Here is a 23,985-nt window from a genome sequence, read left to right on the forward strand (position 1 = left end):
GACTTGCTGAATCAGAATCTGTATTTTAACAAGATTGCTAGGTGATTCGATGCACATTAAAATTTAACAAGTACATATATAGAATGTACTAAACATGAGTTGTGAATTTGTTTATGTGTTTATTTTTTTGTCTGGTATCCAAAAATATTAGAAAGTATTAGTACCATAATGCAAACTATTGTGTAGGAATCCCATTTGCTTTTAGCCTTACTAACTACAAATTAAAAGCTATTTTAGGGGCACCTGGGTGGTTCAGTCGGTTGGGCGGCCGACTTCAGCTCAGGTTATGATCTCACGGTTCATGGGTTTGAGCCCCTCATCGGGCTCTGTGCTGACAGCTCAGAGCCTGGAGCATGCTTTGGATTCTGTGTCTCCCTCTCTCTCTGCCCCTCCCCATCTTGCACTCTGTCTCTCAAAAATGAATAAACATCAAAAAAACCATTACTTTTATTTCTGAAGTATGTGAGCACTATTTGCATTGTTAAAAGTATAAATCCTATGTTTTTATTATAGGACTCAGGTTTGGGATAAACAATTTTATTAGATTTTTTAAAAAATATATGTATTTCTAGGGGCGCCTGAGTGGCTCAGTCGGTTGAGCGTCCGACTTCGGCTCAGGTCATGATCTCGCGGTCTGTGAGTTCGAGCCCCGCGTCAGGCTCTGTGCTGACAGCTCAGAGCCTGGAGCCTGCTTTGGATTCTGTGTCTCCTTCTCTCTCTGCCCCTCCCCCGCTCGTGCTCTGTCTGTCTCTCTCTCAAAAATAAAATAAACATTAAAAAAATATATATTTATTTCTAAAAATATTACTTGTATATTAAAAGTGCTAAGAGTAAAATTTAGGATAAAGTTGTAATTACGTACTTGCTGTTAGTGCAACAAGGTTGAAAAGAAGATTTACTATATAGTGTAAGTTAAGAATGCAGGCTATAGAATCAGTCTAAGAAATCATAGCTGAGTGGCACTTTTGCTTAATCAGTTTCCTCCTCTGTGCAATGGGGATAATATTCACCACCTCTGGCTATTAGGAGGATTAAATGAGATAAACACAGAAGGCTCTTAAGACATTGTCTGGCACCCATTAAATGTTTATTATTATTACTCAGTTAATAAATATGAACAGAAAAGGCAAAGAAACCCTACATATCTTAATATTATTAATTTAATTTACTTTTAAAAATACCAAAGGAGTTAAATTACATTATCTTCCAGGAAGCCTTATACTCTGAAGAGGTTTTTAACTGCTTTTTTCTCCTCTGCTTTTTATGTGGGGAAAAAATCCATATTTTGTTTTAGTTAGCATTTGAATGAAGGCTAGTCTATTTTATCTAAAGATCATAGCATTTGTACTGAAGTTAAAACAGATGACAGACAAAGTCAATTTTAGATTTAACTACAGTCATTCATTGAAACTTTATTAAATCAGAATTGTGATAAATTGTATGCAGGTGTTTATATATAAAGTAAAAGAAAATATATTAGTACTGTTAATAAATTTCAAGGAGATATTGATTAAAGGAGAAAACTATTTTGGGCTTTTTAGAAGCTAGTATTTATAATCAAAACCTTATAGATCAGAACCTTGTGGGCAAAAGTTTATTTGCTTAACCATATTTCTATATATGTGGTAGAGTTTCATTTGAGTGGTCCTTTACTATCCAGGTTTTTTAAAAACCTAGTCTTCGTCTAGGATACCTTGGGTTTTTTGGAAGCCATATGTAAGTTTTTAATGTTTATTTATTCACTAAACAAATTTTTATTTAGGGGTGCCTGAGCAGCTCAGTCTGTTCAGCATCCAGCTCTTGATTTCAGCTCAGGTCATGATCTCATGGTTCGTGAGTTTGAGTCCTGCATCAGGCTCTGTGCTGACAGAGCTGACCCTGCTTGGGATTCTGTCTTCCTCTCTCTCTGCCCCTCCCATACTTGCTCTCTATTTTTCTCTCAAAATGAATAAAAATAAACTTAAAAAAAAAGTACTACAAACCCCCCAAATATTTATTGAAAACCTACTATATGTGCCAGGCATTAAGCTGGATATCATTGGTAAATGAAAACTACGATATGACATAGGTTTAAGATCATAAAATCTGGAGCCAGACTGGTCACTTATTAACTGAATGATCCTAAGCAAGTTACTTTAGCTTCTCGGGCTACAGTTTTTCTTTTCTTTTCTTTTTTCTTTTCTTTTCTTTTCTTTTCTTTTCTTTTCTTTTCTCTTCTTTTCTTTCCAATTTCTTTCTTTCTTTCTTCCTTTCTTTCTTTCTTTCTTTCTTTCTTTCTTTCTTTCTTTCTTTCTTTCTTTTTTAAATTTTAATCCCAGTATAGTTAAGTACAGTGTTATATCAGTTTTAGATGTACAATATAGTGAATTGACAATTCTGTACATTACTCAGTGCTCATTATGATAAGTGTTCTTGATCTCCTTCATCTAATTTTTTTTTCTTGCAGTTAGGTTATTTTCATTTTTATTTTTTCATATCATAAACTTAATTTCTTTTTTAAAATTTTATTTTAATTCCAGTGTAGTTAACATGTAGTGTTATATTAGTTCCAGGTGTACAATATAGTGATTTAGCAATTCTGTATATTACTTAGTGCTCATCAAGATAAGTGTGCCCTTAAACCCCTTCACCTATTATTTTCCCCTTTCCTCCCTCAACCATCTCTTTGTTCTCTATAGTTAAGAGTCTGGTTTTTAGGTTTGTCTCTCTCTTTTTTTCCTCTTTGTTTATTTTGTTTCTTAAATTCTATGTATGAGTGAAATCATATGGTATTTGTTTTGCTCTGACTGGCTTGTTTTGTTTAGCATTGTATTCTCTAGATCTATCCATGTTGTTGCAAATAGCAGGGTTTCATTCTTTTTTATGGCTGAATAATATTATCTATTCATCTATTGATGGATACTTGGGCTGCTTTCATAATTTGGCTATTTTAAATAATGCTGCAGTAAACATAGGGGTACATGTATCTTTCCAAATTAGTGTCTTTGTGTTCTTTGGGTAAATACCCAGTAGTGCAATTACTGGATTGTAGTGTAGTTCTATTTTTAACTTTTTGAGGAGTCTCCATACTGTTTTCCACAGTGGCTGCACCAATTTGCTTTTCTACCAACACTGCACGAGGGTTCCTTTTTCTCCACATCCTCGTCAACATTTGCTTCTTGTGTTTTTGATTTTAAAGATTTTATTTGTAAGTAATCTCTACACCAATGTGGGGCTGGAGCTCATGACTCCAAGATTAAGAGTCACATGCTCCACTGACTGAGCCAGCCAGGCGCCTGTGTTTTTAGCCATTCTGATAGGTGTGGGGTGAAATTTCATTGTGGTTTTGATTTGCATTTCCCTGATGATGAGTGATGTTGAGCATCTTTTCATGTGTCTGTTGGCCATCTGTATGTATTCTTTGGAGAAATGTCTGTTCATGTCTTCTGCTCACTTTTAAATTAGATTATATGTGGTTTTTTGTATTATGTAAGTTTTAAAATACATCTTGGATACTAACCTTTTATCGGATATATCATTTGCAAATATCTTCTCCCATTAAGTAGGTTATCTTTTAGTTTTGTTGGTTGTTTGCTGTGAAGAAGGTTTTTATTTTGATGTATTCCTGTAGCAGGATTCTCACAGAGAGTTGTGACACCGAGGTTTTTCTTTCCAGGAAGCAACTTTATTCGTACCAGCATGGCTCAGTTGGGTTTGTACCCGAAGAACTGAGCCCCGAATGCCACGTGGCAGTTTTTTATGTATTTTTTTACTTCTTTGTCTCCCATATATGGTAACACACAAGCATGCAGTCTAATTAAGTGGTCTCATGTTACAAGGTTGTGAAGGATGTTGTCACTTATAGCCAGGTTGCCTTGAGGTTTTTTTCTTTCCTTAAGGAGGGGATCCTACCATAGTCCCAGTAGTTTATTTTTGCTTTTGTTTCCTTTGCCTCAGGAGACATCTAGAAAAATGTTGCTATGGTTCTGGCCTTTGTTTCTTATCTGTCAAATAGTCCTCTCCCCACAGGGTTATTATGAGGATAAAGCAGGTTCATATAAGTAAAGCTTTTAGAATAGTAACTGGTCCATTTAAAAAAATTTTTTTTAAATGTTTATTATTTATTTTTGAGAGAGAGAGACAGAGTGTGAGCAGGGGAGGGGCAGAGAGAAAGGGAGACACAGAATCCGAAGCAGGCTCCAGGCTTAGAGCTGTCAGCATAGAGCCTGATGCGGGGCCCGAACCCACATACCATGAGATCATGACCTGAGCTGAAGTCGGGCACCCAACCGACTGAGCCACCCAGGCACCCCGTAACTGGTCCATTTTAATTGTTATGTATGTAGCGTTGTTGTTGTTATAAAACATAATCCTTATTCTTGATGACTTTCTAGTCTAATGGAAGAGACAAAAAAATGAGTGAATATAAAACATTTATTATAATAAATGTTATAAAGGCAATATACGGGGTACTGACATGAATAGCAGAGTGGGGGATAGGATAGATATGATTGCCCATTGAAGGCCTCTCTGAAGAGGTCGCATTTAAAAGGGTCATGAAGGATGGGAAGGAGCCTTTTAGACCACCTCCAATATCTAACGCAGAAGCCAAATAATTAAATACTTTTTCCTAAATGTCAATCATGGATTCTTCTGAAAGAAAAGAATCAGCGAGATTTAGTTAAGAATAGTTAAGAACCTTTCAGCAGTTTTATTATGCTGGAATTAAGAAAGTATGTGCGAAATGTTATTTCACTTACCTGTGTAACTTTGGGATGACTTCATGATAACCCTAGGTTTTCAATTTGTCCCTTGCTTCTTAGAGTCTGCTTCACAATTAGCATGATTGGTAAGTGGTAGAAAGAAGTTAACTGGTATTACAGTTGTTAGCCTAGTTTATAATGTTGCTTTATGCTCTAAAATTGGTCCCAGGAATCCCTGTTAGCCATTCATAAGATTTAGAATATGTGATATATCACATCTCATTTTGCAGTTCATAAGGCTACCTTGCTAAAATTGAGGAGCTTAGGGGCAACTGGGTGGCTCAGCTGGTTAAACATCCAAATTCAGCTCAGGTCACGATCTCACGGTGGTTCGTGAGTTGAACCCCACATCAGGCTCTGTGCTAACAACTCAGAGCCTGGAGCCCACTTCGGATTCTGTGTCTCCCTCTTTCTCTGCCCCTCCCCCACTCGTTCTCTATCTCTATCTTTCAAAAATAAACAAACGTTAAAAAATTAAAAAAAAAAGTTGGGGTGTCTGGGTGGCTCAGTTGGTTAAGAGTCCAACTCTTGGTTTTGGCTCAGGTCATGATCTCACGATGTGTGAGTTCGAGCCCTGCATCGGGTTCTCTGCTGACAGTGCAGAGCCTGCTTGGGATTCTGTCTCTCTCTCTTTCTTTCTGGCCCTCCCCCACTCATTCTCTCTGTCTCTCTCCCAAAAATAAATAAATAAAACTTAAAAAAAATAAAAAAAAATAAAGTAAAATTGAGGAGCCTATAGGGCATCTGGGTGGCTCAGTCAGTTAAGTATCTGACTCTTGATTTCGGTTCAGGTCATGATCTCATGGTTGGTGAGACTGAGCCCCGTGTCAGGCTCTGCACTGATAGCGCAGACAGTGCAGAGCTTGCTTGGGATTCTCTCTCTGCCCCTCCCCCACTTGGGTGGTGCTCTTGCTCTCTCTCAAAATAAACAAAAGTAAACATTAAAAAAATAAATAAAATTGAGGAGCATGGGGCAGAGATGGTAAGGTTTTAATAAACTTTAATAATACATAATGGCATAGCCAGGAAGAATGTATATGCTGAGCGCAATAGATTGGTGTCCTCTAGTTTATCAGAAACCTTCATGTATTGATTTGAAAGATAGGATTCTACCTGAGAACTTTTGAAGATAGCATAGTGTGTAGATCTTGTAGGAGATTATAATATCTTTTATAGATAAATAATTATTTAATCTTAATATCACTTAAATTTGTCTTAACATTTTCTTCTTCTTCAGTGCATTTATTGGTAGCATCATTATAGGTAAAACTGTATAGAGCATGTTTTGTGAAATGTTTTTATTACTAACTTGATGTCACGGATATGTAGCCTGCCCAGGAAGAACACAGAGAAGACCCAGATTTTGAAACTAAAGAAGGAGGAGGACTTGAAGAGTGCTGTAAAATAGAAGTGAAAGAAGAAAGTCCTGAATCAAAAGCAGAAAGAGAATTAAAAACTTCCCAGAAATCAATCAGAAGACACAGAAACATGCATTGCAAGGTTTCTTTGTTGGATGACACAGTTTACGAATGTGTTGTGGAGGTGAGTGGATTTTAATTTCCGTAGTCAGAACTCTTACAGATTGTTTCCTGTAGGGTTGAGTAAATAGTGTCAGTGACTATTTCTATGGACTGAAATTTTAATAGTAATTTTCTGGAAGTGGAGGTGTGGAAGGATTATGAGTGAGTCTTATTTTCTTCTCCAGTTTTTTTCTGTATCTGTCAAATCTTGTGAATTAAGCATGTGTTACTTTTAGAATCCAAAACAATTTTCTTTAAAAGCAATTGGTTTGTTATTTATAGAGTGACCTAGCATGATTAGATTTTCCAGGTAACCTCAATTTCTGATATTAGGTCTAGTTATCCCCATAACTGTATTTGTCAAAAAATTGCTATGTGTTCATTTCTGCTGTCCCAGATCTAAACCTTAATAAGCTTTGGTTTATTCAATGTATTTCTTGAACCCCATGAAATAGGATATAAGAAATTTAAATCAAGTAATGCCATTTCTTAAAATACTCTATTATTTTCTGAAAGAATAAGTAATTGAGTTGGGATTTAATGAAAATGTCAATTATGTGGTTACTCTTTTGCTCCTTCAAGACAAATTAAAATCCTTAAAAATCTAGTAACTGTTTTTTTTTAACTAGAGCAGTAATTATCAGTTATGTGCTTGATATAAAGCAGTTGTTATGAATATTACAAATAATAGCCTTTATTGATAAGACATATAATTCACATATACTTGTATCTTAGGTATGTAATAAATATGTCTGAATTGAATTATCTGTATGCAAATATATCAAAGCTCTAATAGTCTAAAATATTATACTCTATTAATAAACATTCCTTTTCCAGGTTTTAAAAAAGAAATCTAGAAAAATACACTACTGTACTTTGAAAATAGTCACTACACTTGGTAACTAGAGACCTATGGTCTGCTCTTTCTGCTTCTCATCATTAGCTAGTTGAGAGATGGGGAAAGCTATTCCACACTCATTCTTCCCATTCAGACTAAGGTCCAGATATGGGTCCTTTATATCTGAAACATTTGGGGGCAGATGTGTTTCAGAATTCAGAGTATTTTGGACTTTAGAAAGACAGTATTTACTTATGCTGCATATTTCATAACACACCCACTAGGGTGTGTGGCAGTACCAAGATTCATTCTAAGATGGGTAAATAAAGATCATAAATAGCCTCATAACAGTTCAGGACAGAATTTGCCTTCAAATGAACTTTGGACACCCTCCCCCTGGGGAAAAAAAAGGCCTAAAATTTTACCTTTTAGAGCTTTTGGATTTTGGAATTATAAATAAAGGAGTAGGGGCCTATACATGAAGTATTCCCTAATCATTTCTGTCATTTGGAATGAAAACATAAGGGGGAAAAATGAAGAAAATGATGTAATATAGATGGGTTAAGTCTGAAAATGAATGAACATCTATGTAAATTACTAACAGTCATTAAAAGCAACTCTGCTCATTGAGAGAAGGACATGTGTATGTGTGTCAAAAAATATTCTAATTTTTTTGAAGTATTTTTAAAAATACATTTCTCAGCAATTGTTAGCATGTTTGATTTTTTTCAACAATTCCAGTAAATAGACATTATAGGTATAAATATTCTTACCATTTTACATATGAGAAAGCTAATGTTCAGAAATATTAATAGAATTAATCCAGGTTGTTTAGCTTGTAAATGGAGGAGCCAGGACTTTTTGACTGTACATCTTAGCCTCTAAGTTAGGCTAAGTAGGAGTATTAGTACCCAAATTTGGCAGTGGTATGATTTCCTACGTAAAGAAACATTAAGAAAATGATTTGTAGCACACCTGAAAAAGCTACTGCAACAGGTAATGTCTGTAGGGTATCTAGAATTTTAGACTTTGTGTGTTTTTCAGCAACCTATTCTCTTGGGACATTTGGTCTGAGAATGGTAGAAAGCCTAATGATTTCCATAGCATAGCCATTATTAATTGTCAACGTCGACAGCAGATTCAGTGAATTTAGGTGGTCGTGATGACAGCAGACCATAGCAAGCTTCAGGAAATACTACACCAAAAATAAAGAATGTGATGTTTGGGTTGGAGGTAGGGAATGGTTGATGAAAGGAAGGTAAAATATTGCTTTGAATTCTAGCACTAGTTCCAGGCCACTAAGTGTGTTGCATATTTAAGCTGACAAATTAAGAAACAAGATTTTTATAACCCACCATTGTTCTACTTATGCTTTATAACCATCTGAAAGTAGTGGTAACCAAGGGTAAAAGAGGAAACGGTAAAGTGACATTTTATTTTATTTGGTGATAAATACAAGAATAAGAGGAAACCTCATAATGTATATGTCTTTGCAGAAACATGCTAAGGGACAGGATTTGCTTAAACGAGTGTGTGAGCACCTCAATCTTTTGGAAGAGGACTACTTCGGACTAGCCGTTTGGGATAATGCAACCTCTAAGGTGAGGAGACTGCTTGTCAAAAAATTTGTTTTAATCTTATATTGTTGTTAAAGATGTATTTATGCCTGCCTCTCCAAGACACAGTGCACTTAAGAGTTATTCTTGCCTCTTCTTATTTCTCAGATTTTCCCTCTAGAACAAACATCTTAAAGAAAAGATCATTGCTGGGGCACCTGGGTGGCTCAGTCGGTTAAGCGTCCAACTCTTGATTTCAGCTCAGGTCATGATCTTGTGGTTCATGGGTTTGAGCCCCACATTGGGCTCTGTGCTGACAGCATGGAACCTGCTTGGGATTCTCTCTCTCCCCGCTCTCTCTCTGCCCCTACCCTGCTTGCTCTCTCTCAAAAAGAAATGAACAAACTTAAAAAAAAAATTAAAAAAAAAAAGATCATTGCTGGTGTGTTCTTTCATCATTGAGAGAAAGGATCTACTGTTCTATATTTTTAATTTTTATTAATGTTTATTTATTTTTGAGAGAGAGAGCATGAACAGGGGAGGGGCAGAGAGAGGGAGACAGATTCTGAAGCAGGCTCCAGGCCCTGAGCTGTCAGCGCAGAGCCTGACTTGGGGCTCCAAATGACAAACCACAAGATCGTGACATGAGCCAAAGTCAGATGCTTAGCCAACTGAACCACCCAGGTGCCCCTGTACTATATTTTTAAAAAACAGGGGAGGTACAGAGCTATGATGTCCTGATTAGTAAGTAGATACCAATAACTTCATATATTATGCAGTTAGTATGTATTTAATAGGTTCGTAATAAATACTTATTGAATGGATGATCTACCAATATTATAATTATAGGATAATTATGACATATATTTATAATTTGAGAGTAATTTTATAAAAGAGAATAAAGTCCCAATATTATCAAAATAGTCCTACAACGAATCTGACATTTTCTTCCAGACCAAATGAAACCAGTAGTTAACTTTTGGAAGAAGTAAAAGAAAGTGTGAGAACACAGACAGGGGAGGAAAGGTTAAAAGTCAGGTATTTACTTTAGAAAACTTGAATTATTTCCTAGCCCAATTTACTGAAAATTACAAATATTTAGCTTAAATTTAGTGATGAAAACTTTAGTACAGTTTAACAAGTCTTTGCAGGTGCTTTACAAGATGATGTGGATATGGCTGTGAATAAGATAGACATGGTCTCTTCCCTCTGGTGCTTGTGGTTTAGTGGATGAGTGTTACACAAAAGGAAAAACAAGATGTCATGAAAGGGTATGGCCAGGGAAGTCTTCTCTGGGGAAGTGATGCCTGAGCCGAGAACTAAAGGATGAAGCAGGCAAGTGAAGTGGGGAGAGAATGGCTTGTATAAAGGCCTAGAATTGAGAGAGTGGCATTTGAGAAAGTAGGAGCCTGGCTAAACATAGGGAGTGAGGAATAGAGTAATAGGTGAATCTGGTGAGCTACACAGCCGCCAGGCCATGGTGAGAGAGTTTTGTATACAATATGTTAAAAAAAATTTTTTTTAATGTTTTATTTATTTTTAAGACAGAGAGAGACAGAGCATGAGTGGGGATGGGGCAGAGAGAGAGGGAGACACAGAATCTGAAGCAGGCTCCAGGCTCTGAGCTATGAGCACAGAGCCCAATGCAGGGCTTGAACTCACGAACTGTGAGATCATGACCTGAGCCGAAGTTGGATGCTTAACCAACTGTGCCACCCAGGTGCCCCTGTATACAATATATTTAAAGCCATTTCAAGGGCGCCTGAGTGATTCAGTTGGTTGAGCATCCAACTCTTGGTTTCAGCTCGGGTCATGATCCCAGTTTCATGGGATCGAGCCCTGCCTCAGGCTCTGTGCTGAGTGTGGAACCTGCTTAGGATTCTCTCTTTCTCCCTCTGCCCTGCTCGTTCATTCTTTCTCTAAAACTATAAAACAACAAAACAAAACCAAGAAAAAAACATTTTAGTTGATTCTTTCTCCAAGATAATTTATATTTATTAAGAAAAGTTGAGGTGTGGCTGGGTGGCTTGGTTGGTTACGCGTCCAACTTTAGCTCAGGTCATGATCTTGTGGTTCACAGGTTCAAGCCCTGTGTCAGGCTCTGTGCTGACAGCTCAGAGCCTGGAACCTGCTTCAGATTCTGTGCCTCCCTCTCTCTTCTTCTCCCCCACTCACGTTCTGTCTCTCTCTCTCTCTCTCTCTCTCTCTCAAAAATAAATAAACATTAAATTCTATAAGAGAAAAAGAAAAGTTGAGGGGCAGCAGCCTTTAACAGCTGCAGACTCTATAGTTCGATTATTTTGAGCTAGATAATGCAGACTAGAAGACATGGAATTGCCCTTTGCCTAAATAAAATCTATTTGTTGAATGTACTAGTAGTTAATTAGTAGTTTGCAACAGTTTGTCTTTCTATGTGAGTGACTGTTTATTCAAACAGAAGAACTATGTCTTCCAGCACTAGGTTAATATTATTCTTTAAGGACTTAATCTTTGCCCTTAAAGGCTCAAACCAACTTGTACTGAAACCTCTAAGTTCGATTGATATGGGAAGATTGAAGGTAATTAAAAAAAACAATACCCCAAAACTACAGTGAAAAACATTCATCAGCTGTGGGCTAGAAAATTCTTCCATGAATCAAGGAAAATACTCAGAAAAGTATTTTATGTTATACAAGCTCAGTGAGGTAAAGTTCAATGTTTTTACATTGTGGGTACAAAAAGAAAAAAACCCAAGATTCATCTGAGAATAATTGAGAATGCTTGAATTTGGCATGTAAATAAAGTCACTGAGTACTTACTTGTTTAATATAACTGAAAATATTTTTTCTATGAACCATGCATAATTAAATTTTGAGAAGCTAGCTTATCTAAAGACATTCAGCAGAGGAAATTCTTTTCCACTTGCAGTTGAGTTTTTAGGGCCCACATTGGTACAAAAACTTTCAGTTGCAGTGAAAACTTTTCACCATTGTTGGTCCCATCCATATTTGTCCTGTCAGCAAGTTTTATTTTCCTTATACTTTTCAAAATCTTAATAAGCAAATATTAAATTGCTTTATTTATATTATTTATATGTGTGTGTGTGTGTGTGTGTGTGTGTAAAGTGATTTTAAAAATGGCTAATATAGGGGTACCTGGGTGGCTCTGTCAGTTGAGCATCTGACTCTTGATTTCGGCTCAGGCCATGATCTCATGATTCATAGGATCAAGCCCCGTGTCAGGCTCTGCACTAGTAATGCAGAGGCTGCTTGGGATTCTCTCTCTCCTTCTCTCCCATGCTCTCATTCTCTCATAAATAAACATTTTTTTAAAAAGTGGCTAATATAAAAGCTGAATAGCAAAGTATAAACCTGGCTGTGTAAAAAAAGGGCATTGTTATCCCTTTTAGATAAAATATTTCTAGAAGAGAAAGGCTTTTGTCTCAGAATCATAATCTAGTTTCAACTTCCCTGATAGTTTATAAGAGCCGCTTAGGGGGAAGTCAGTGGGTAAGTGAATCCTGGGAAACATAGGGCTTATCATATTCAGAGCATTTGACAGGTCTATAGCAGGGTCCAGGTTCTTACAGGATATCCAGCAGGAACGTGGTCAGAGGCAATGAACTTTTCTATATTTTCTGCTTCTAAATTCATTGTGGTCAAACTTCAGCTCTCAGAAATGGGTCAAAGCAGAGGGTTTTTTTGGGTTAAAATGTGAGTCTTTAGGCTGATCTAGGAAGTAGGGCATAGAAGGGAAAGCAGGAACTTACCAAGCAAATCTTGTACAAAAATTAATTTTGGGAAGACTTACCTTAGCACTGTCAAGTGAAAGGGCCAGTACAGTAGCAAAAGCCACCTTGGTAATGACCATCCTTCTTCAATATACTATCTCTTGAGTCACACTTCTTTAGTGTGGATGAGTTGCTCTGTCTGTCTTAATACATAGTTGTCCCTGGTATTTACCATCACTATTATCCTGGGGATGTTTTTTGAAATTTTTTTTTTCAACGTTTATTTATTTTTGGGACAGAGAGAGACAGAGCATGAACGGGGGAGGGGCAGAGAGAGAGGGAGACACAGAATCGGAAACAGGCTCCAGGCTCCAAGCCATCAGCCCAGAGCCTGACGCGGGGCTCGAACTCACGGACTGCGAGATCGTGACCTGGCTGAAGTCGGACACTTAACCGACTGCGCCACCCAGGCGCCCCTGAAATTTATTTTTATTTTGAGAGAGAGAGAGAGAGAGAGAGAGTGTGAGTGGGGGAGAGGAGAGAGAGCAAAAATCCCAGGCAGGCTCCACACTCAGCATGGAGCCCAACATGGCACTCCATCCCACGACCCTGGGATCATGACCTGAGCTGAAATCAAGGGTCGGATGCTCAACTGACTAAGCCACACAGGTGCCCCCATCCTGGGGATTTGATTTGCCTTTCTCCTGTGATGTTTCTCCTATTTCCGTTGTCTCAGCTTTTTCTTGTGTTTTGATAAGAGTGCTTCTTCTGAGAAAGAAGGAGCACGTGAGACATAATCTTGTTGAGACATTATATGTCTGAAAAAGGTCTACTCTACCTTCACATTTCGTTGTTAGTTTGGTTGGGTATATAATTTTATACTTGAACCATCATAATTTTGAAGGCATTGCTCCATTGTCTTCTAGCTTCCAGTGTTGCTATTAAGAAGGCCAAAGCCATTCTGATTCTTGATCTTCTGTATGACTTTCCCTTTGTAGAATTAAGCTAGTAGAATCTTATTTTCTTTTCTTTCCTTTCCTTTCCTTTCCTTTCCTTTCCTTTCCTTTCCTTTCCTTTCCTTTCCTTTCCTTTCCTTCCTTTCCTTTCCTTTCCTCCTCTCTCCCTCCTTCCCTTCCCCTTCCCCTTCCTTCCCCTTTCCCTTCCCCTTCCACCTCCCCTCCCCTCTCCTCTCCTTTCCTTTCCTTCCCTTTCCTTCCCTTTCTTCCCTTTCTTCCTCTCTCCATCTTCCCTCCTTCCCTCCCCCTCTCTCTCTATCTACCTTGTGGTATGCATTCCATAAATGTTTAAGAGTGAGACGTATTATTAAGTTTTAGAGAACAGATTTGTCACTTAATACTTGTGAGATAGGTAAGTTACTTCTTTTTTTCTCATTGGTAAATGGGAATGATAATGAAATAATTTACATAAAAACATGTGTGATGGTACATGGCATGTAGAAAGCAGTCAATAAAAAGTAGGTATTATCATTATTATTTTGATAGTATTATTTTAAAATAAAATTACCAACTAAACAATGTTTTTGCTTTAAAAAATTAGATTTGTATGTCATAATCTAGAGGTGTATTCTGGAGCATTGTTCAAGCTCAGTAATCTACCTGATCTTTCTTGGGTTAAATAATCTACCTGGAGAACAGCATACTCTTTACTTAATTGCTATATCTAGCCATATTATTTGATTTCATTTTATTTTTGCATTTAAAATTTTTTTACAGATACAGTCAAATGGCCAAAATGGAGGTACTGATTTAATTTACAACAATAGGGAGAGACCCTGTTTCCCCACACTCTCACCAACCCACGATGCTAGGAGATTTTTTACTTTTGCAATCTGAATAGAAGGGAAAAACCAAATCCAGGGCTTGCTTTCGAACCACAGCTCCAAGTCCATGGTTTTGGCTCACACCTTCCCCTGCCCAAAACAGGTGAGGAAAGGGTTCCTCCGCCTTGTAAGTTTGAGCCCAGTGTGGAGCCAGTCTCCTTGCCATCTATCTGGAAGAGAAAAGTCCATACAGACCAGCTTAGAAATGCCACCTCTTTATTGACCCAGGTTGGTGGCAGAGGGTACCGTGAGCCAAGGGGAAAGAGCTCACTCTCACTCCACCTGGCTCTCAGTCTGGTGTTGGCTGCTTTGGAGACAGAGCAGGAAGCGTCTTTGGCCAAAAGCCTGCTCACAGCTGGAGCTGCCTGGGCCATGGGCTTGCTGCCTAGTGCCATGGGGGGACGAGGTGGGGGGGTACGTGACACAAGCTTTGAGTGGCCAGTTTGGAGGGGAATGAAAAAGTCCATAGGGCACTGCCAACGAGGATAGGGTTGGCCATCGGTGGCATGGTGTGTGTGGTGGTGAGGTGCAAGTTTGGAGGGGTAGCAGAAGGACTTGGGGCCGTGAGGGCACTGGTGGGGGCTGGCATATGCGCCCAGAAGTGGGCTGCCAGCTTGGAGCTATGGCCAAAGGCCTTTGGGCAGTGTAGGCATGGGTATGGGCAGGTACTCGCTGTGCGTGAGGTGGTGGGCTGCCAGGTTGAAGGTAAGAGAGGGCCTTGGGGCAATTGGGGCACGGATGGGGGTGGGCTGTGCTGTGTGCCAGCCGGTATAGGGCCAGCTTGGACTGGTAAGAGAAAGCCTTGTCGTAGTCGCAGCAGCAGTGTGGGTGCTGGGATGGGGCTGCCAGAGGGGCCTGGAAGGTGCCCTTGCAGAAGTGGCAGGCCCTGGAACCAACTGGCTGGACTTCTGCGGTGAGCCCTGGTGGGGAACTCCTCCCTTGGTTCCTGGTTCCTTGCCAGTGGGAAGGGAATCAGGGTCCCCGGGCTGACTCCTCATCTTTGCGTCTCATTCCAGCATCTTGTTGGCCCAGGAACCCAGAGGGAGGTAGGCAACACTAGTGATTATCAGGCTGATGGGGACAGAGCTATAGGGCCTGGATCTTGGTTTAGTTTTCGTCCACTGATGCTATGTAACTGCTTCCTTCTTGTTGCGGAATTTCATCCCCGGCGTGGAGGGGACAGGGGAGACCTGCAGAAGGCCCCCTCTGGTAGTGGCTGCTGCAGCTGCTGAGCTGCCGTCAGACACGGTGGAGCTGCACTGCCTGACACGCTATTCAGTTTCATTTTAGTTACCATTACCTATGTGTATCTACTGTCAGTAAGCCAGATTTCCAGATACTCTCTTTAGAAATATGTAGAGATTCATGAAATGATTACATCTGTAAAACCATTAATGTTTGTTAGTCATTTATCCACAGTTTCTGTCATTCTGAAAACACAAAGGATACCAGAGCTGTGGAAGCTCCTGGGGTTCAGTCCCCTCCTTTTAGAGATGAGAAAACTGAAGCATATGAAGGCAGAATGGTTTCCTCCCAGCTGTACAGCCTGTTTACTCCTGAAATTCCTTGCCTCCTGCTCCGTCCTAAATGATTTTCTTCTTCAAGAACTTTTTATTCCTCTGTCTTTGATTTTTACATTTTGTCTTTGTTTCTCTGCTTTTGTTTCCCACCTACAGAATTAGTTCCTGTTAAATTATAAAAATTCAACTGAGTAAATTTTAAAGATCTAATAATTGGCTTTAATAATCACTTCATGAATTGAGCAGTATCCCACCTAGGAGTGGAGGGGAGCCCTAAAGGGCTACATGAAAGGAAAGGTTTTTTAAGGTAGAGAGGGAATGGAAAAAAGGAAATTATTAGCAAAGAATCTACTGCTTTAGGCAAAGTCACCCTCCTAAGGGAAACAGAAAGGGTCTGTTAGTAAATTTCCTAGTGCTGACCAGGAAATTCCCATATTGACTAGTTAACATTTCTGCAGTATTAAGTCTTGGTTTACTGACTTGGGGCCTTAACCTAAGTGACTCCATTTTGGGCCCATGGTTTTCTTTTCAACGGTTCTCGAATTGTGGGAAGAAATGTGAACCATAATACAAACGGAGATGAATATCCTCTTTCCATTCCCAGCCTGTTGTCTTCTTTTTTGTGTGTAAAGATTTGTCCGTTGTATATTAACTTCTCTCCTAAAGACCTTCTGGATCTTTGTGTTTTGTTTGTAGACAGTTGGATACCTTTAGCAGGGAGGAAAGTTAATTGAATTGACTTTTCCTCATGTGGAATGGCTTGCTTGCTCTCTTTCTCTACTAACTGCATAATAACAGACCTATTGCCAGATTGAGTCTGGCTAGAGAAGAGGAAAAGCAGTCAGAAGCAAACTTCTATAGCCCTATGAGAGATTTATTACCACTATGAATCACAATTACAGGAGTTAAGCAGTTGTTTCCTACATTTTATTCCTGCTTAGTTGTTTATGAATGAATCAAGGGTTTTTTTTTCCCATGGAGAAATATCATCCACATTAATTCCTACCCCCTACTCCAAATTCCTTCTTTAAGCAAAAATCGTGAGCTCTTTTGGTAAATAATGAGAATTTTATTTATTTATTTTTAATTAAAAAACATTTTTTTACTGTTTATTTTTGACAGAGAGAGAGAGAGAGAGAGAGAGAGAGATCGATCATGAGTGGGGGAGGGGCAGAGAGAGAGAGGGAGACACAGAATCCGAAGCAGGCTCCAGGCTCTGAGCTGTCAGCACAGAGCCCGACGCGGGGCTCGAACTCACAGACTGCGAGATCATGACCTGAGCCGAAGTCGGATGCTCAACTGACTGAGCCACCCAGGGGCCCCAATAATGAGAATTTTAAATGAGGAGTTCATTCAATTCAATAGTATATGGTCTTTCTCCTTTCTTCCATTTTCTGTGTGGATGAATTTTCTTACTTTAGGAGTCAGATTTTCAACTCTGAATAATCAGTTACAGCCAAGAGGGTCTTTCTTTCACCTTGCAAAGGCAAATAGTAAACACCACTGGAGTGAATATTAAATCAATAGTGTGAGGCATTTCATTTATAGTCATTTGAAAGGATGGATTGTTTTCCATTGATTATTGGCTAGCTTTGAAGGCAAGTACCAGTAATGATTATATCTTTATTGACTAGTAAATAAGAAAGACTAAAATGAATTTTGTAAACATACTTGTAGAGTAGGGAGGCTGTATTCAGGATCTTGGCTTTTGCTAGGAAGATTTGATTTGACATCTCTAGTGGATTTAAATGTGGCTTTTTTAACATGTGAAGAGTCAGATTTAGAATTACTATGTTAGAGAGTTTCTATAAACTTATTGGAGCAGTGATTTGAAGTAAACATACTAACAGTAGCATAAACAATCGTTATTCCTCAGATTAAGGAAGACAGATTGTGGAGTGTATAGATAAATCTTTTACCTCAAGAGACAAGGATTTGTATAGATCACTTACATGTATGTGTGGGGTTTTAGGACCTCCAGATAAGGGTAGATCATGACCAACTCAGGGCATGTTCTTTCTTAAAACTTTATGACCTAAGGTTATAATTGCTGCAAAAGATATGAAAACTTCCTATTCATTTTACTTCATTAAATCCCATTGCCTTAGTTGAAACCTTATCACCTCTATCCTGGCTTATTTTGGTAGCATTTTTCATTCGTTTATTCATCAAACATTTATCGAGTAGACAACATTTGTGTTGTGCCGGGCAGAGCTATAAAACACATAGGTAGTCTCGTTGCTCAGGGAGCTCCCAGACTGACGGGGGGAGGGGGCAGTAGTAAGATGGGCACCCACATAGAAAGGGTTTCCTGCAGGAAGTAACATAAGATCTGACTTATAAGAGATGGTCAGGAATCTTCTAGATGAAGAAATTGGGATAGAGAATTCAAAGTGAAAGGGACAACACGTGAGAAGGTGTTTTGAAGTAGGAGAGCACCAGTGAGACCTGTAATTCTTCAGTTGAATGAATGAAGATCTATATCAGGCTACTGCTGTTGTTCATCTCTGCTGTTTTGAAACTTTTGTTTTAAGCACAAGAAGGAATGTGATTCTTTTTGAATCACAAACTTAAATTCTGTTTGAAATGTTAATTTATTTCACTCACACGATATGATTGGCAAAATGGACCCTTAAAAGGGAATTCTTTAAAAAAATGTTTTTTAGTGCTCGCTTTGGCAGCACATATACTAAAATTGGAACGATACAGAGAAGATTAGCATGGCCCCTGCACAAGGATGACACGCAAATTCGTGAAGCGTTCCATATTTTTAAACCCATGGGGGAGGGGAAGGGAAAAAAAAAAGGAGGTTACAGTGGGAGAGAGCCAAAGCATAAGAGACTCTTAAAAACTGAGAAAAAACTGAGGGTTGATGGGGGGTGGGAGGGAAGGGAGGGTGGGTGATGGGTATTGAGGAGGGCACCTTTTGGGATGAGCACTGGGTGTTGTATGGAAACCAATTTGACAATAAACTTCATATATTGAAAAAAAATTTTTTTTAATATTTTATTTATTTTTAAGACAGAGAGAGACAGAGCATGAGTGGGGATGGGGCAGAGAGAGAGGGAGACACAGAATCCGAAGTAGGCTCCAGGCTCTGAGCTATCAGCACAGAGCCCGATGCGGGGCTTGACCCCACGGACCGTGAGATCATGAGCTGAGCCGAAGTCGGACGCTTAACCGACTGAGCCACCCAGGCGCCCCAAAAGGGAATTCTTAAAAAAAAAAATTATAAGGGAACCCTTGTAACTGAAAGTATTCAAATAGAAACCAGAAGATCATCAGAAGTGCTGTTTGAGAGGGCATCTTAAGATCCCTAATAAGATACAGTTCTTTTGTCCTCTCAACATTTTGTTGTTTTATCAGTTAATTTCTGTCTCTTTTCGCTAGTTCTAATCCTTTTGCCTGTCCTGCACAACCATGCTCTTGAGAAATTAGTTTACATATAACTATCTCTAGTTCCTCACTGCCTATTAGTCTAACATAATACAGGGAGGTGCACAAATCACGCATGCATATTTCAAAGAATTTTTACAAAGGGAACACATTTGGATAAACACCCCTAGATTACCAGACTCCAGAATCCCTTTTCGTCCCCTTCTAAGTCACTACCTCCATCCCCTAACAATCATTACCCCTACCTTACCCCCCATTAAAAGTAACAGGTGTCTTCCTAACATCTATCACCATGAGTTAGTTTTGCCTGTTTTTAAACTGTGTTGCATAAATGAAATCATACATGTGTTCTCTTAGGTCTGATTTCTTTTATTTTGTTCGGTATTGTGTTTTTGAGATTCATCCATGTTGTGAGTAGCAGTAGCTCATTCATTCTCATTTCTGTATAAAAGTTCATCGTTTGTACCACACTTTGTATTCTACTGTTGATGGATGTTTGGCTTGTATATAGTTTGAGCTTTCAAGAATACTGCTGCTAGGAGCATTCTTGTACATGTGTGTTAGTGCACATCTTGTCACATACATTTCTGTTGGGTGTATTCCTAAAGTGGAATTGCTGGGTTATAAAGAACGGATATGTTCAGCTTTAGTGGATAGTATCAGACAGTTTTCCAAAGTGGTGTTACCAGTTGACACTCTACGAGCACTGAATGAGTTCCAGCTGTGCCACATCCTCACCTGCACTTAGTATGAGGTACTGCATTTGGATTTCTACTCTTATCACTCAGCTGAAACTACTCTTGCCAAGATAAATCTGAGTTTTTCATCCTTATGTTTCCTGTCCATTTTGTAGCATGGATGATCTTGTCCGCCCATCCTTGAAGCTTTCTATTCCTTTAGATTCTATGATACCAGTCTCTCCTGTTTTCCTCCTGCCGCTTTGCTCACCCCTTCTCAGTTTATTTCTCAGCTCTTTGCCCTTTCTCCATCCCTTAAATGCAAGTGTTCCCCAAAGGTCTGTCCTTAGTGTCTTTCTTTTCACTCCTCTGTGATTTTTGTCTTCTTTCATGGTTTTATCTATCACCTATATGGGAAAAGTGCCCAGATTTGTATTTCTGGCCCAAATCTCTCTACTGAGTGTCAGGACCTGTTTATCCAGCTGTCTATTGAAATATTTCATGTGGATTTCCAAAGATGCCTCAAAAATATACCTACAAAATATTCCACAATTTATTTATTCCACTATTGATGGACATTCGAGTTGTTTCCAGTTTTTTTTTTTGCTATTTTTTTCTTCTTCTTCAAGAAAATCGATTTCTTTTTTATATCTTACATTTCCTATTTCAGTGAATAGTACTACTCCTCCCAGTTCCCTAAGGTGGCAACTTGGGAATTATCCTTTAACTTTATAACTTACCAATTCAAATCATTCCCCCTGTACCCCACCTTCTCATACATTCAAGCTCCTAAACATCTTTTTTCCCTGACCCATAGTCATCCTATCAAACCCTTTTGATTGTCAATATCAGCACACTTTATTGAGTGCTGGTTATGTGCTTTTTAAATACACCAAATAATTTAATCCATAATAACTCTGTCAGGAGGGTAGTTTTATCCCAGTTTTGTGTATGAGAAAATTGAGATTTAGATGATCTTAGATAAGGTTACATAGCTAGTAAATAAATGATAGGTTGCGACAGGATTAGAACTCAAGACTGTCTGACTTCAAAGCCAGTACCCATGATCATTATTCTCTTCTGTACCACAATTATCATTCTCAGAAACCACCTCTTATTTGGTCTCCCTGTCTACAGTCATGCTTCCTCTAATTTATGTCTCTCCTTTACTTTAAATCCTTCAATGGCTCCCCTTTGCCTGGCACTTGATAAAGTCCAAGTTTCTTACTGTGGAATACTGCGTCCCCCATGATCTGACCCTTAACCATTCTCTTGCATTGTGTATCTCCCCTCCTCACCTCTGTGTTCTAGCTATGCTCAACTGCATGTAGCAACTCAAATGTATCCTGTTCTCTTATACCCTGTGCCTTTTTATTTACTTCATCTTCTATTTTGCCTGGCTAATTCTTGTTTGTCCCTTAAGATACAGTTTAGTACTCCCAAATACTCCTTTGAGAAACGTTTCCTGCCTCTTACCCCAGTTCATCTTGGTGCACCTCCTCTGTGCTCCTAGAACACTCTATGCTCTCTCATAGCACTCTCACACATTTCTGTCATAGTCATTTTCACACCTAGAACAAACAAATCAATTGTTTGCTATTCACCTCTTCCGTTAGACTAGCTCTGTGAGGACAAGTGCTATTTTTAAATCCTTTTTTTGAAACTACAGTGGCTAGCACATGGGGGCATTCCTCAGGTATTTGTTGGCTAAATAAAATGCTGTAAATGGAATCATTTAAATTGAACATAAAAGTGCCAATTCTTATATACACTGATTTTTATTATTTTGTACACATTGTTTTTGATTTTGATTTGGACGTCTAGATACTGAAGCGATGATTTATTCTATAAGGTCATTTACTTGGAGTCATATGTGATTGACACAAATCTGGGTTTGCCCTCTTTATGTCAAATTGGTGGGAATTCTAGCTCCAGAGTTCTAGAATGACTGTACAGTCTCTGTAAGAAACTTGGCATCTTCAGGTTACCTTGGGAGATTTCTCTGAAAAATAGTGGAAAATATAGAGTTGCCTCATAATGGTGGGAGATGTTCGTTCCAAAGTGGTAAAAAGTAGTCTTTGTTAAGAGTTCTGGATTGCATGGTATAAATGATGATTCTTGGGTCACCTGGATAGCTCAGTTGGTTAAGCATCTGACTTTTAACTTTGGCTCAGGTCATGATCTCATGGTTTGTGAGATCAAGCGCTGCATAGGGCTCTCTCCAAGTAGTGAGTAGCCTACTTGGGATTTTCTTTCTCCCTCACTCTCCGCTCCTTCTCTGTGATTGCTCCCCCTTTCTCTCTCTCTCAAAATAAATAAATAAACATTAAAAAAAATGATTTTCTGGGGGTACCTGGGTGGCTCAGTTGGTTGGGAGTCCAACTTCGGCTCAGGTCATGATCTCACAGTTTGTGAGTTCGAGCCCTGCATCGGGCTCTGTGCTGACAGCTCAGAGCCTGGAGCCTGTTTCAGATTCTATGTTTCCCTCTCTCTCTGCCCCTCCCCTGCTTGTGCTCTGTTTCTCTCTGTCTCTCAAAAAGAAATAAATGTAAAAAAAAAATTTAAAAAATGATTCTCAGAGGTTCCACAAAACTTCCTAAATGGTGCTTTTACAGTTTTCCTTTGCTTTTGGACCTACAACTTTAAAGTTCTTTAATCATAATGAGAGATGAGGGTTACTGCTTTTCTGACAGGGCTTAAACAAGTATGTATCTAGTTTTTATTCTAAGGAACAGTTTTATATTAAGTGGTATTTAAAATTTTTTTTTTCATGTTTATTTTTGAGAGAGAGAGAGAGAGAGAGCGTTTGCAGAGGAGGGGCAGAGAGAGACAGAGACACAGAATCCAAAGCAGGGTCTAGGCTCTGTGCTGCCAGCACAGAGCCCGATGTGGGGCTCAAACTCATGAGCCATGAGATCTGATCTGGGCTGAAGTCGGATGCTCAACCGACTGAGCCACCCAGGTGCCCGTTAAGTGGTATATTTTTAACACATATTTCTTAATTTTCTATGTTAATTGTGGGAGAAGGGGAAAGAAAAGGAAATTAATCCTCACTCTTGTGCTTATTGTCTGTTGTGATAACTATCTTTATTTAACAGTTAAAGTAGTATGTAATCAAATATAAGACTGGTTTTCAAGTTCATTTATTGGGTAGGGCCATTTCTTGGGTAGGGCCATTTCTTGTGCCTTTTGTCTTTGTGGATAGAGGGTGAGGAGGGGACACTTTTACTCTTCTTTTCTAAATATCACTGAAATTCAGTTTTAAGTCTTTTGGAGGAGAGAATGGGGAGGGATTGGGAGGAGTCATGAGAGGGGCTCCTGGGTACTAATAATGTTGAGCTTATGTGTTCACTTTGAGAATTTATTGATTTATACACTTATGTTTTAGGTACTTTTTGTATGTTTCATATCAATAAAAATATTTTAAACAATTTAATTTAGAAGTTTCTCTTTAAACATTTCCAAGGAGCCTATGGAAGATGTTAATGGTGAGGCTCTTTCCAAGTGCCATTATTTTGCACGGTCCACCACAAGTGGAAGAACCTTGCCCAAATGGTGTATAGACCGTAAGTGGACTTGGAGAACAGTAAAAGGAGAGATTAGTGTGGGCAAGAGTAGTCAGAGAAAACAACATAACCATTCATCCAGTAAATATTAACTGAGCATGAACCATGTACCAGAAGCTGTGCTGACATAGAAACCTTAAATGAGATGGGCGCCTGGGGTGGGTCAGTTGGTTAAGCATCTGACTTCGGCTCAGGTCATGATCTCAGTTTATGAGTTCAAGCCCCAAATCAGGCTCTGTGCTGACAGCTCAGAACCTGGAGCCTGCTTCAGATTGTATGTTTCCCTCTCTCCCTACCCGTCCCCAGCTCATGCTCTGTCTCTTTCTCTCTCTCTCAAAAATAAACATTAAAAAAAATGTTTTTAAAAGAAAACTTAAATGAGATTGGAGGTCAGAACTGGAGGGAAAAATAAGATGTGGGTGATGTTAACCAGTCTTGGTTACAGATCCCTACTACTCTTTATAGAATGATAAAATAACAAGTGCTCATTTAACATTTCTTGTTTACTTAAGGCTTTATATACATGAACTCACTTAATCTTCATCATATGTCTCTGAGATAGGCTCTACTTCTGGTATCTCATCTAAATTTCCTCTAGTAGGTGAGGAAACTGAGATGAAT

The 23,985-nt window shown here is 38.8% G+C and overlaps 1 protein-coding gene, 1 non-coding gene and 1 pseudogene across 25 annotated transcripts in view; 2 read left to right on the top strand and 1 right to left on the bottom strand.

The window, feature by feature from the left end:
• Positions 1-23,985, top strand: part of EPB41 (erythrocyte membrane protein band 4.1) — a 199,626-nt gene that overhangs the window by 85,743 nt on the left and 89,898 nt on the right. For all 24 annotated transcript variants that reach the window (XM_053210140.1, XM_053210142.1, XM_053210155.1 and 21 more), the window contains 2 exons: positions 6,072-6,284; positions 8,597-8,701. In XM_053210140.1, the coding sequence (XP_053066115.1) occupies positions 6,231-6,284; positions 8,597-8,701 (159 nt within the window). In that variant the 5' untranslated portion in view covers positions 6,072-6,230. The remainder of the gene's footprint in view (positions 1-6,071; positions 6,285-8,596; positions 8,702-23,985) is intronic.
• Positions 14,421-15,224, bottom strand: LOC128313195 (zinc finger protein 575-like; annotated as a pseudogene).
• LOC113599725 (U6 spliceosomal RNA) lies at positions 18,391-18,497 on the top strand. Its single transcript, XR_003420625.1, has one exon. It is a non-coding gene; the product is annotated as a U6 spliceosomal RNA (small nuclear RNA).

This window comes from Acinonyx jubatus, chromosome C1 (assembly GCF_027475565.1).
Source record: "Acinonyx jubatus isolate Ajub_Pintada_27869175 chromosome C1, VMU_Ajub_asm_v1.0, whole genome shotgun sequence".
Classification (NCBI taxonomy): domain Eukaryota; kingdom Metazoa; phylum Chordata; class Mammalia; order Carnivora; family Felidae; genus Acinonyx; species Acinonyx jubatus.